The sequence below is a fragment of the Pongo abelii genome, chromosome 13 (genome assembly GCF_028885655.2).
Source record: "Pongo abelii isolate AG06213 chromosome 13, NHGRI_mPonAbe1-v2.0_pri, whole genome shotgun sequence".
NCBI lineage: Eukaryota > Metazoa > Chordata > Mammalia > Primates > Hominidae > Pongo > Pongo abelii.
The window spans coordinates 36,930,568-36,944,714 of record NC_071998.2 but is presented as its reverse complement, the minus strand read 5'-3'; the positions used below and the strand labels follow the sequence as shown (position 1 = coordinate 36,944,714).

Here is a 14,147-nt window from a genome sequence, read left to right as displayed (position 1 = left end):
AAATTTATTCATTGACATGTATTTTCAAAAAGGAAACTCTATGCAGATAAAAGATAATCCCCATTTTTGTTGGTTCCAACTTATTACTTCCCTCCATTGCAAAGGCAGATCTCTCACAATTTTCTATATGTGTTATCTTGATTTTTCTTTTTTGATTCACTCTTCTACCTCCCCCAATGTGGCTTCTCCTGATTAATCTATGAATCCAGCTCCCAGTAAGCTCTGCGTTGCCCTCTATTTTCTTGCTATAGTGCTCAGTTTTAATTCACATTATCCATAAGTCTATTGATTCTTTTTCTAAGCACATTTATTTTCTAAATCCACTTTTATCACCATACTGTCTCGTCCTTCTAATGTTAAGGTATTTCACCTCTGTTTTCTTTGTGTCTCTTCTGTTCCCCCACTGTAATGGTGGAAGGTCCACAGAATCCAGTTTAAGTCTTTTTTTCCCTCTCCACTTGCTCCCCACATGATAGCCTTCGTTTTCAGCCTTTCCATTACCAGTTATGGACTTCCAGATATCCTATTCCTTGGAAACTGCAAACTCATATATCTGACTTGCAATGTGCATTTTCAATTACATGTTGAAAGTCAGTTTACAGAGAATATCTCTACTTTGATTTCCAGATATGTCTCAATCTACTTTCTGCTAAGAGGAATTCATTGTTTTTTTACTTCCTCACATTATAGCAGTTAGCATAACTGATATTAATTCAGCATTATTATTGTTTTTAGATTTCTTCCCTGACAAAAATCAAAGATACAAGAGAACAGGGACTGTATATTTTATGTTCACATTTATATCTTGAAGGCAACATATAAACAGGTACAGAAAAATGTATTTTTTTATAACTTGAATAAAATTATGATAGGTAACTTGATTAAATCATCTATTTTTAAGTCAGTTTGTAAAGTCAGGCTTGGCTTTTATCTTAAAGAATAAACAAACACAGGGAATTTTGTATAGTAAAAATTTAATGGAAAAGGAAATTAATATATTGACTAAATATGAAGAACATATATTGTTACATTAGTCACAATGTAAAGGTACACATGATACTACATAAAAAATAATTTAATTCTTATAAATAATTAAATAAATAAATATTTTAAAAATAGATGAACAGAAACATCAGCATGGTCATCTGTAAAGGACTAATGCCTGCACAGGTAAACATCATGTTTCTTTACACTCCTGAAAACATTTGAAAATTTTGATTCAAGTCGTGGTGGTTATAGGAGAAGTGAGTCTTGAAATGGAAGAACTCATGAAAGTGTGAGATGATGTATTAGTCAATGAGGATCATTTCCATGTTGAACCAGTTTTCAATCCTTCTTCCTTAATCTTTTTTCCAAGTTTGTTGAAAAAGAGAAGGATCTCATGATTTCTGCTCTGATAACCTCCCAGGCACAAGGGCTGTATTTCTTCTCCATCAGATAAAGGGTGATTCTTTGGAAGTATTTCCTCACAGCCAGGATGGAGTCCTCATTCATCAGGGGAGTCTCTTCCACCCCAACCTCCTGTATCACACAGGCTTCCAGGTCATTCAGTTGCTGGTAAAGTTCAGTGGAAAATTTTTCTAGGAGGCTCTGTTCCCAAGCAGCAGATGAGTCCTTTGTGCCGAAGAGATTGAAGGTCTGCTGGATCATCTCATGGAGGACAGAGATGGCTTGAGCCTTCTGCAACTGGTTGCCATCAAACTCCTCCTGGGGGAATCCGAAATCATGTCTGTCCTTCAGGCAGGAGAAAGGAGAGATTCTTCCCATTTGTGCCAGGAGTATCAAGGCCCTCCTATTACCCAGGCTGTGGGTCTGAGGCAGATCACAGCCCAGAGAACAGATGGATTTGTAGCTGAGCACCAGCACGGCCATCAGTAAAGAAAAGGACAGGGCCATTGGGCTGTTGCAAATATTGCTAGGCTACTTGAGATGGGTAACCTTGAACCTTGGCCTCTAGGTTTTCTGAAGACTTTGCTCTGTGCATAGGTCTTAAATAGTGAACGTACTAATTTCCATTTTCTAAATGCCCTAGTTTTATTTTCTATGTCTGTTTTTGCTTTCTTTATGTACTCTCTATATGTGTTTAACAATGTTTTTCATTTTTTTCATCATTGCCTATTTTTCCCCTACACTGAAAGCCTTTTATGGTATTTTTTTCTAATTGAAATCTTCATGAAATTTTAATAACACAGATTTGGCATATCTATTTATGTATACTACGTATACCTCTACTTCACAGATAAGAACTATAAAGTTTGCTCTTTTTATTCAAAATAAAGTTAAGAATGACGGAAATGTTAAACTAAAATCTAAGTTTAAAAGCTATTGACATTTAACTTAAATTGATAAGTATATTTGTGGAATAACATTTCATGTAATTTGTTAATGTAAATTTTGAATCAAAGTACATATGCCAAATACACATTAATAATATGAATGTAATTACATAGTTAATCACTCAAAACTGCTAAAAATATGAGTCAGTAATTTTTTTAAATTTTTCTCATAGTGTATGAAGCTTTGAATTTTGCTTTATATGAGAAAATAATTTGTAAACTTCACTAGCTGCAGTATTCATCCAGATATTGCCAACACTTTTTCCTTTTCAGCACTTGACATAAATATAGATGTGTTGAATAACTTTAGTAGAAATAAATCATATAATATAAGCTATTTGCATTGAATTCTCAAAGTCCACAAAACATCCTGAAGAATTGAGGATCAAACATACGTAATAACCATAAGATAGTCAATGGCAGCCCAAAGGTATGCAGGTTAGAGCCACATATTGTGATAAGAGTTTAAGATACAGCAAAATATGGACACAAAGTCCTTCAGTCACAGTTGTCTATTTGCCATAGGTTTCTAACACTGATCTTACAAATATTTTGTTTATCTTCATGAACTCAATACCAGTTCTTCTCATATCATACACAAGAAAACCAAATGAAAAGATGTATATTAAGCAGTGAAATTTTGTTGGATAGAGTTGTTGGAGAGTCACAAACTATTGTAATATGTCAGAATTGTTTATACTATGAGAACTAATTTTTGTATTCTTAGAAGAAGTATCATACCAATAAACATGTGACTTAGAAAATATTATAAATTAAATCATTTTTGGCATTTTTCACTGAAGTTCAAATTCCCTAAATGTTTTCAGAAGTTCCTATCCAAGTCAATTCTTATCAAATAAAAAAGACCATATTTGTTCTAAATTCATAAATTTATAAATATTGAATATTATTATGCAAATAATTAACCTTCAGAGTGGTCCTGACCTCTGGCTGTACCTTTTCTTTTGCATAAGAAGTTAGTTTGCCTCGGCCCTATAGATACTGAGTCCTTAAATGGAATGAGGTCTGCTTTAGCAAATCAGCTATTTAGTAAGTGGAGTTTTTACTAGTTTCTCATTTTTTCTTCTACTGGAAAGTGTTCAAGAATGAAGCTATTTTTCTTCATCATGGCCATATTTGCTGGGATTGTAATAGACAGTGATAAAAATTTCCATTCAGCTTTTACTGAAAATCAATAATGCCCATTTAGTTTACTGCTAAAATCAATGGGGTTCTAGTTTTTTTAAAGTGCATATAGATCTGGGGATTCAAGTTGCAACAGCAGCATAATATCGTCCTTTGCCTAGCATTATATTAACTATTTATGACTTCATCTCTAATCTGCCGTCTACTTTGTTATAATAGAAAATAACTAGACTGGTGTCAAATACAGAGTCACACATCGAAATTCAAACTCTCCAATTCACCGAGTTTATAGGAAGCAGACAATTTACTATTCCCAAAAGTAGGGAATAATAGCCTGTGCCCCTCAAATAATCCTACAGCTTTCCTTCCCTGGATCAAATCCCCAGAATGTGTATGTGAACTGTAAATACTTGTGACATCATTTTTCCATCATTTATAAGTTTCAGCTTCAAATCACATGATAATCTTTAGATGACACTGGTAGAAAATTAGCCTGTTTATATAAAGGTAGAGATTATGAAATGGATCGATTTTAGAAAATAACCAAACACCTTTTTTTATTCCTTATTCTAAATGACTCACTAAAATCCTTTATACAATTGAACAATTAAAATATTCTACATTGTGAAATGTGCACAGGGCTTCCAATAATAGAAGAGCCTTCATTTCAGGAATGTATATTTTGCACATTGATTTAGTAGTTTATTCAGTCAACACATTTTTATTGAAATATGGGCTCATCCTTTTATTAGACCCTGTGAATACCGAGCAATTTTGCCCAAGTTATTATTCTTAGTCTTTGAAACACTGGGGGAGAGAATACTTTTTCTTTGTTCACTTGAGAGCATATTGGGAATTTTTGCATATTCATTTTTTATGTAGTATTTTACTGTGAAAATTTTGTTTTCTAGACTTCCATTTCTTTCATTTTCATATTCAGGTTAGTGTCAATGAAAGAATATATATATATAATTTTCAAATGGACTATACAATGGTTCTATGTGGCATTCACAACAACAAATATATTTATATTTCTCACTTCACTTTTCCTAGAAGGTAAAAGTGGTCTGATTTTTCATCTTAATTTATGGGAACAAAAAGAAAACAAATGTATGTCTAAATGTGATAAACCTGTAAGAGGAGAAATACCTAATGTAAATTATGCATTAATTGGTGCAGCAAACAAACATGGCACATGTATACCTATGTAACAAAACTGCACGTTGTGCACATGTACCCTAGAACTTAAAGTATAGTAAAAAAAAAAAAAAAGAATGACCAGAAGGGAACTTGGAAAAGATCGTGAGACAGATGAAAATGAAAACAAAACATACCAAAACGAATGTGATGCAGTGAAAACAGAGCTAATGGGGAAATTGAAAGTTGTAAAAGCTTATACTAAAAAAGAAGAAAGACCTCAAACCAATGAACTAACTTTACAAGTTAAAGAACTAGAAAAAGAAGAAATAAACACATAGCTAGGAAGAGGAAGAAAATAAGAAAGACTAAAGCAGACCCCAGGTCTTCATCCTTACTTCTCAGTCCTTGCAAGTTTGTTGATGAAGACAAGGATTTCATGATTCCACACTGACAACCTCCCAAGCACAGTCACTGTATTTCTTCTCTTTCAGGTAGATTCTCAGGATTCCCATGGATTCCCTGGAAGTACCTCCTCAAGGCCAGTGTGGGGCCCCAATCACCCCCACAGATTCTTCCTTTCCTGTTGCCTGCCCTAAGCAAGACTCCAGGCCTTCTAACTGCTGATGAAATCCAGTGTGGAGCTGGTCCAGGAGGGTCATGTTCCAGGCAGCAGAGGAGCGCTCTGTGGGGAAGTGGCTGAAGATCTGCTGAAGCATCTCATGGAGGACAGACAGGGCCTGGACCTTCTGCAAATAGCTGCCATCCACATCTCCAGGGGGAAACTGAAGTCTCTTCTGTCCTTGAGACACAAGAAAGTGGAGATTCTCCACATTTGGCCCAGAAGTGCCAAGATGTTCCTGCTAAGTAGGCCATGGTTCTGAGGCAGGTCACAACTCAGAGATGCAACAGGGCCACAAATGCAAAGTACCAGGGCCACCAGTAGAAGAAGCAGGAGGACCATTGGGAAATGAGGGTGCTGCTGGCCTAGCTGAGCTGGGGTCTGGATGAACCTTGGACTCCAGGTTCTCTCAATGCATTCTTTTTATTCATGGCTTATAGTTGGAAACGAATAGTTTTCAGGGTTGGCCAAGATGGCCACCTAGAAGCTGCTAGTGTGTGCCACTCTCACAGAGAGAAATGGAAGGGGCAAGTAAATACAGCACCTTCAACTGAAACATCCGGGTACACACACTGGGACTCAAGAAAACATCTTGACCCATGGAGAACAGAGCAAAGCAAGGCAGGATGACTGCCCTGCCAGGAGTGACACAGAGCCAGGGGAGACTCTCCTGCCCAGGGAAGTGGTGAGTAATTGAGCAGCCCTGGGGACCCACGCTCCCACAGATCTTTGCAATCCTCGGGTCAGGAGATCTCCTAGTGAACCCACTCTACCAGGGCCTTCATTCTGACATGCAGGGCTATGTAGGGTTTCAATGGAGCAGCTGTTCAGGCATGCGTGGGGAACCTGGAGCCTTAGATACCCAGGCTTCCCCACAAAAGAAGCTATAACTCCAGCCAAGCAGGAGGCTAGACCCCTGTACATACCCCTAGGAAAGGGGTTTCATCCATGGGGCTGAGCAGTGACAAGTGGTAGGCCCACCTTCCATGGCCTGTCTCAGGGTAAGACCCACTGGCTTGGGAATCCAGCCAGCCACTGGAAGCAGCCTCATGCCTCCCTGACATGGAGCTCCCAGCGGCATGTGGGCTGCCATCTTTGCTGTTTCACAGCCTTAGCTATTGGAGCCTTTGGGTTCTAGGGAGTCCAAGGCAGCTAGGGACTGGAGCAGCCACCCAGCACAGCCCAGCAGCTCTACAGAGAAGCAGTCAGACTGCTTATTCACGTGGATCCCAAATTCTGTTTCTTTTCACTAGGTGGAATCTCCACGCTGGGATCTCCAGTCACCTCCACCACTGTTTTCTGGGGGACAGCAGTTTCGAATGTTCCTGGGATGGCACTCCCAAAGCGAAGTGTAGATTGCCATTGTTGCTGTTTAGCAGCCTTAGCCATTCTTGCAAATGCCATTCTTTTGTGCTGGTGGTGGTAGCAGACCCCCAGCACAGCACAGCTGCTCTACCAAAAAGTGGCCAGACTGTTTTTTCACCTGAGTCCCTGATGCTGTTTCTCCTCAGTGGGTGTGATATCACAACTGGGTCTCCAGCCACCTCCTGCAGGTATGTTGCAGGAGGCAACAAGTTGTACCTCTCTGGAACAGAGCTCCCAGAGGGAGGGGCAGGCCCTCATCTTCATTGTTTCATAGCCTTCCCTGTTGATATCTTCAGGTACTGAAAAATGTGAGGTGACTATGGTCTGGATAGGACCCCAGCATATTGCAGCAGCCCTATGAAAAAGTGGCCAGACTGTGTGTTATGTGGGTCCGTGATCCCCTATCTCCTCACTGGGTGGTTCTGCCAGGCCTGGGTCTGCAGCCACCAGCTGGGGCTATTGAGACAATAGCAGCTCTGTAACTCCCTGGAACAGGGCTCCCAGTGAGAAGGGTGGGTTGCCCTCTTTCCTGTCTCATAGCTATTGCCCTTGCTGTCTCCAGGCTCTGGAGGGTCTGTAGGGAAAAGCGGCTTGTCCAGATCCCCAACAGAGCAACTACCTCACAGAAGAGTGGCCACACTGTTCTCCACACAGTTCCTGGTTGTCACCTCTCCACAATGGGCAGGGCCACCTGACCAGAGACTCCAGCACAGGCACCCTTCCCCTGCCTCATCACCTATATCAGGCAGTCCAGCATTTCTCCAAGGAAGAAATCCCACAGTCAACCCACAACCCATCCACCACTACCGTTGCAGTGGGACAGCCCCAGCAGCCCTCTGGCTGGGGAAGGAACAAAGGGCCTAGTCACTACAATGGCACCTCCAGCATGTCGTAGCCACCATACGAAGAGGAATCCAGCCCCTCTTCCCTGAGAAGCCCCATCCCTATTCTTCAGGAGGCAAGGCCCCCAGCCCATGACTGCAAAACAGTCACCCTACCCATGGAGGAGCATATCCACTGGTAGTTGCCTAGAGTTTACCTGGGGAGAGGCTCCCAGAGCCATGCTACCTCTGCCACTGCCACAGCAGCAGTTTTATCCCTGCTGCCTTGGGTCTGGGGAAGAAACAAAGAGTCTGAAGCTCTTTGTTTACAAGCTTACAGCATGCCGCAGTCAACCTGAACTTACAGCACACTGCAGTTACCATATGGTAAGGAGAACAGTCTCTCCTTCTGGTAAGATTTCTACCTCCTGTTTCCCAAGAAGTGAATCCCCAAGCGTACACCAGCAGTGCAGCCACCCACCCCTCTGGCTAAACACTGCCATTGACATGGCTTCACATTTCTTGGAGGTGGAGACTCCAGGGGCAACAGAAAGCCTGTCTATCACTGCCTCTACAGTGGCACTACCCCAGCTACCTTGGAACTAATGAAGCAGCAGAGACCCCAAGTGCCTTATCCATACCTCCAACAAGCTGCAGTCAACCCAAGAGAGGAGACCAGTCTGTCTCCCATTGGTCAACCACCCACCCCTCACATCACCAGTCAGGGAACCCCTGGCTTGGGCCCACAGCACAGACACTCACATCCCACACTGATTGCACTGAGTGATTGCTCACCTGCATCTCTGGGGTGGAGCCCCCAGGAGACAAGCAAAAGACCCTCAGTTAACACTACTACCAAGGTCCCTTCCTTCGATGCCTCCAAGTTGGGGAGAAAACATTAACCCTGAGATCACGTCAGAGCTGTTGTGTGCAGCCTGGGAGTGCCAAGATACAAGCTACAGTCAGCACTCAAGTGGGAGAGGAGCCCACACTTTCATAGCATTGAGAAGGAGCACGGCTGCAAACGTGAGGAAATATGGGGGAGCCACATGACTGAGCAAGAGCCTGACAACTGACCACTACACCTAAGAGTCACCTACTAGGTCATGCCCAAAGCTTCAAACTAAAAATCTCACTAACATACCCTCATTAAACCAAAGACAAGTCAGCTACAAATAAAGAGTCTGCACAAAGCTGCAGCCCTGTGAACACATCCTGAACTGAAGTCTATTTATTGATTGAACTCAAGCTACACTCCCATATGCAGAGATGAGAAAGAACCAATGCAAGAACTCCGGTAACTCAAATGGACAGAGTATCTTATGTCCTCCAAATAATCACACTAGTTCTCCAACAAGGGTTCTTAACCAAACTGAGCTAGCTAAAATGACAGAAATATAATTCAGAATATGGACAGAAAGGAATTTCATTGAGATTCAGGAAAATGGTAAAACCTAAACCAAGGAAACTAAGAATCACAATCAAAGGATAGAGGAGATGACAGACAAAATAGCCAGTGTGAAAAAGAACCTAACGGACCTAGTAGATGTACACACTACAGGAATTTCACAATGCAGTCACAAGTATTAACAGCGGAATAGACCCAGCTGAGGACAGAATTTCAGGACTTGAAGACTGGCTCTCTGAAATAAGACAGTCAGACAAAAATAAAGAAAAAAGAATGAAGAGCAATGAACAAAACCTCCAAGAAATAGGGGACTTTATAAAGAGGCCAAATCTAGGAATCACTTGCATCCTTCAAAGAGGCAGGGAGAAGGCAAACAACTTGGAAAATATATTTCAGGATATCATCTATGAAAACTACCACAACCTTGATAGAGAGACCAAAAGTAAAATTCGCTTGAAGTTCTACTCTGAGATTGGTAGGCTGTTCTAATTCCTAGTCTAGCACAATCCATAGAGGAAGGGATAAGTTAGGAGGCTGAGGGGAGGCTGGGCAGACTGGAGGAAAGGGACACATCCTGACCCTTTCTCTTTCCCCATAGCTGTCCATTACCCCAAGACGACAAGTCCTGCCTGAAGCTGGGAGTATGTTCTCTCACCAAGATACGGAAGTTAGGGAAATGGGCTAATTCAAGTACCATGATAGTTCTTTCTTGGGAAGAGCCTCTTTTTAGCTATGAAGATAAATCTCCTGCCAGGAGGCCTACTTCTGCATTCACAGCCTGCTCTCCACAGACTTGGCTGCTGTCTTGGTGCACTTTGACAAGTTGGGAGCTCTCTTTCCCTGTAAATGTTGTAATAGACTCAGTAAAATAGAACCTGCCTTTTATTTCCTTTTTTGCTAAGCTACTGTTATGTCATTGTAACAGCCACATTCCGTGTTTTAGAGAAATATTCATCATAAGAAAGCAAAAAGAGTGTTTTATAAAAGACAGCTTCTGAAAAACCTAGAACTTTCACTGACCTTCTGCTTTAATTTGTGATTTTGTACTCTTAAGGGGAAAGTGATGGGTAAAACCCACAAGAGAACTGAAAACAGCTCTAAGAAGAGGCAGTGCAGGCTAATGATGAGTGAAGAAGAGAGCACAGTGCGCATTCTAGAGGAAGAGTAAGGAAACTAATGTGATATGGGAGTGAAAAATGGGATACAGAAAAGCAGGGAGGAAAGGGGAAAGTGTGTCAGGTCTCAGAACCAGCAAAGATGTATACTTTACTTAAGATTAGGAGAGTAACTTCATATGGGAGTGTACTCTGGAATTCTGAGAGCCAGGAAACGAATGTGCCAGGTGTCAGAATCAGTTAACCATCAATACGTGTATTCTGCCCTTCAATCTAGATGCTGCTCCTCTGTCAGGTATTTATACAAGCAACCATTTCCTGACTGAATATAAGCAGGACTTTGAAATGAGGTGAGACAATTTTTCAGCCTCTCTAGAATTCATGACAGAATTCTGTTGTTTTAGGCTGCTCAAAAACAATATATACAAGCAGAATGGAAGTTCAATGTAAAATAAGTTATTGTTATTTATATCTGATGTGTAAATTTTGTGTTAGGATTTCCTTAATAATTATTAATCTCCTTTTTTCCTCAATTATACACAACCATCTCCTGCTCTCTGAATTTCTTTGGTTCATATTGTATTTTCTGCTGATTTTCACCAACTTTCTTTCTTTTTAAATTTTGCTTTAAGTTCCGGGATACATGTGCAGAACCTGCAGATGTGTTACATAGGCATACGTGTGCCATGGTGGTTTGCCTCACCTATCAACTCGTTACCTAGGTTTTAAGCACAATAAATCCAGTCTATCATTGATGGGCATTTGGGTTGGTTTTGTGTCTTTGCTATTGTAAACAGTGCTGCAGTAAACATACACGTGCATGTATTTTTATAATAGAATGATTTATAATCCTTTGGGTATATACTCAGTAATGGGATTGCTGGGTCAAATAGTATTTCTGGTTCTAGATCCTTGATGAATCGCCACACTGTCTTCCACAATGCTTGAACTAATTTACATTCCCACCAACAGTGTAAAAGATTTCCTATTTTTCCACAGCTTCACCAGCATCTGTTGATTTTGACTCTTTAATAATTGCCATTCTGAGTGGCATGAGATGGTATTTCATCGTGGTTTTGATTTGCATTTCTCTAATGATCAGTGATGTTGAGTTTTTTAATGATTATTGGCCACATAAATGTCTACTTTTGAGAAGTGTCTGTTCATGTCTTTCACCCACTTTTTGATGGGGCTTTTTGTTTTTGTAAATTTGTTTAAGTTCTTTGTACATTCTGGATATTAGACCTGTGTCAGTTGGGTAGACTGCAAAAATTTTCTCCCATTCTATGGGTTGCCTGTTCGCTCTGATGATGGATAGTTTCTTTTGCTGTGCAGAAGTTCTCTAATTAGATGCCATTTGTCAATTTTAGCTTTTGTTGCAGTTGCTTTTGGCGATTTCTTCATAAAACCTTTGCCCATGCCGATGTCCTGAATGTTATTGCCTACATTTTCTTCTAGGGTTTTTATGGTTTTTGGTTTTACATTTAAGTCTTTAATCCATCTTGAGTTAATTTTTGTATAAGGTGTAAGGAAGGGGTCCAGTTTCTATTTTCTGCCTATGGCTATCCAGTTTTCCCAGCACCATTTATTAAGTAGATAATCCTTTCCCGGTTCCTAAAGTATTGAGAAAGAGATTCTCTTTTCCAGTTTCCCATTTTATTTTATGAAAGAAATGTGTCAGTTTTTACTGACATTTAACAGAGTATTAATCGAAATAATGATCAATTACTATTGTAAATAATTTTACGTTTTATGCTTTAAATCTATAAATTATTAAATGTATTAATATGATTCACTAATGCATCACATTTATGAAATTTATTCAGTGACATATATTTTGAAAAAAGGAAACACTATGCAGATAAAAGATAATCCACATTTTTTGGGGGTCCAACCTTATTACTTGCCACCATTGCAAAGGCAGATTTCTCACAATTTTTTAGACATGTTATCTTGATTTTTCTTTTCTGATTCACTCTTCTGTCCACCCCAATATGGCTTCTGCTGATTAATTCTGTCAATCCAGCTCTCGGTAAGCTCTGCTCTCCCATCTATTTTCTTGCTATAGTCCTCAGTTTTAATTCACATTTTCCATAAGTCTATTGATTGTTTTTCTAAGCACATTTATTTTCTAAATCCACTTTTATCATCATTCTCTCTCATCCATCTAATGTTAAGGTATTCCACCTCTGTTTTCTTTGTGTCTTGTCTGTTTCCCCACTTTAATGGTGGAAGGTCCTCAGAATCCAGTTTAAGTCTTTTTTTTCCCTCTCCACTTGCTCCCCACATGACAGCCTTCATTTTTGGCCTTTCCATTGCCAGTTATGAACTTCCAGATATCGTATTCCTTGGAAACTGCAAACTCATATATCTGACTTGCAATGTACATTTTCAATTTCATGTTGAAAGTCAGTTTATAGAGAATATCTCTACTTTTATTTCCAGACATGTCTTAATCTATGTTCTGCTAAGAGGAATTCATTGTTTTTTTTTCTACTTCCTCACATTACAGCAGTTAGCATAACTGATATTAATTCAGCATTATTATTGTTTTTAGACTTCTTTCCTGACAAAAATCAAAGATACAAAACCAAGAACTGTACTTTTATTTTCACGTTCATTTCCTGAATGCAACATATAACCTGGTATAGAAAAATATATTTTTCTATAATTTGAATAAAATTATGATAGGTAACTTAATTAAATCATCCATTTTTAAGTCAGGTTATACAGTCAGGCTTGGCTTTTAATCTTAAAAAATAAAGAAACACAAGAAGTTTTGTATAATAAAAATTTAATGAAAAAGGAAATTAATATATTGGCTAAATATGAAGAACATGTATGTTACATTAACCACAATGTAAAGTTACTCATGATATTACATAAAAATAATTTAAATCTTAAAAATAGTCAAATAAATAAATATTTAAATAAATAGATGAACAGAGACATCAGCATGGTCATCTGTAAAGGACTAGTGCCTGCACAGGTAAACATGATGCTTCTTTTCACTCCTGAAAACATTTGAAAATTTTGATTCACCTCATCGTGGTTATAGTAGAAATAAGTCTTTGAAACGGAAGAACTCATGAAAGTGTGACATGATGTATTAGTCAATGAGGATCATTTCCATGTTGAACCAGTTTTCAATCCTTCCTCCTTAATCCTTTTTGCAAGTTTGTTGAAAAAGAGAGGGATCTCATGATTTCTGCTCTGACAACCTCCCAGGCACAAGGGCTGTATTTCTTCTCCATCAGATAAACAGTGATTCTTTGGAAGTATTTCCTCACAGCCAGGATGGAGTCCACATTCATCAGGGGAGTCTCTTCCACCCCAACCTCCTGTATCACACAGGCTTCCAGGTCATTCATTTGCTGGAAAAGTTCAATGTAGAATTTGTTTAGGAGGGTCTCATCCCAAGCAGCAGATGAGTCCTTTGTGCTGAAGAGATTGAAGGTCTGCTGGATCATCTCATGGAAGACAGAGATGGCTTGAGCCTTCTGCAACTGGTTGCCATCAAACTCCTCCTGGGGGAATCCAAAATCATGTCTGTCCTTCAGGCAGGAGAAAGGAGAGATTCTTCCCATTTGTGCCAGGAGTATCAAGGCCCTCCTCTTACCCAGGCTGTGGGTCTGAGGCAGATCACAGCCTAGAGAACAGATGGATTTGTAGCTGAGCACCAGCACGGCCATCAGTAAAGAAAAGGACAGGGCCATTGGGATGTTGCAAATATTGCTAGGCTACTTGAGATGATAAACTTGAACCTTGGCCTCTAGGTTTTCTGAAGACTTTGCTCTGTGCATAGGTCTTAAATAGTGAACATACTAATTTCCATTTTCTAAATGCCCTAGTTTTACTTTCTATCTCTGTTTTTGCTTTCTTTATGCACTCTCTAGATGTGGTTACAGATGTTTTTCATTTTTTTCATCATTGACTATTTTTCCCCTGCACTCAAAGCCTTTTATGGTATTTTTTTCTAATTGAAATCTTCATGAAATTTTAATAACACAGATTTGGTATATATATTTATGGATACTATGTATACCCCTACTTCACAGATAAAAACTTTAAAGTTTGCTCTTTTTTTCAAAGTAAACAATGACAGAAATGTTAAACTAAAATCTAAGTTTAAAAGTTATTGACATTTAACTTAATTTGATAAGTATATTTATGGAATATCTTTTAATGTAATTCGTT

At 39.3% G+C, this 14,147-nt stretch overlaps 2 protein-coding genes and 1 pseudogene across 2 annotated transcripts; all 3 read right to left on the bottom strand.

The window, feature by feature from the left end:
• Positions 1 to 1,197: 1,197 nt before the first annotated feature.
• LOC100445711 (interferon alpha-10-like) lies at positions 1,198 to 2,027 on the bottom strand. Its single transcript, XM_003779963.5, has one exon. It carries the CDS (start codon positions 1,894 to 1,896, stop codon positions 1,327 to 1,329), a length of 570 nt encoding a protein of 189 aa, XP_003780011.3. The 5' UTR covers positions 1,897 to 2,027; the 3' UTR covers positions 1,198 to 1,326.
• Positions 2,028 to 4,598: 2,571 nt separating this feature from the next.
• LOC100446100 (interferon omega-1-like) lies at positions 4,599 to 5,583 on the bottom strand (annotated as a pseudogene).
• Positions 5,584 to 12,731: 7,148 nt separating this feature from the next.
• On the bottom strand, positions 12,732 to 13,672 carry LOC100438871 (interferon alpha-16). Its single transcript, XM_002819753.5, has one exon. It carries the CDS (start codon positions 13,664 to 13,666, stop codon positions 13,097 to 13,099), a length of 570 nt encoding a protein of 189 aa, XP_002819799.3. The 5' UTR covers positions 13,667 to 13,672; the 3' UTR covers positions 12,732 to 13,096.
• Between the last annotated feature and the right edge of the window lie 475 nt (positions 13,673 to 14,147).

Excerpts from the sequence above, each read along its gene's own strand:
- LOC100445711 (XM_003779963.5), bottom strand. The coding sequence starts at position 1,896 with ATGGCCCTGTCCTTTTCTTTACTGATGGCCGTGCTGGTGCTCAGCTAC.
- LOC100438871 (XM_002819753.5), bottom strand. The coding sequence starts at position 13,666 with ATGGCCCTGTCCTTTTCTTTACTGATGGCCGTGCTGGTGCTCAGCTAC.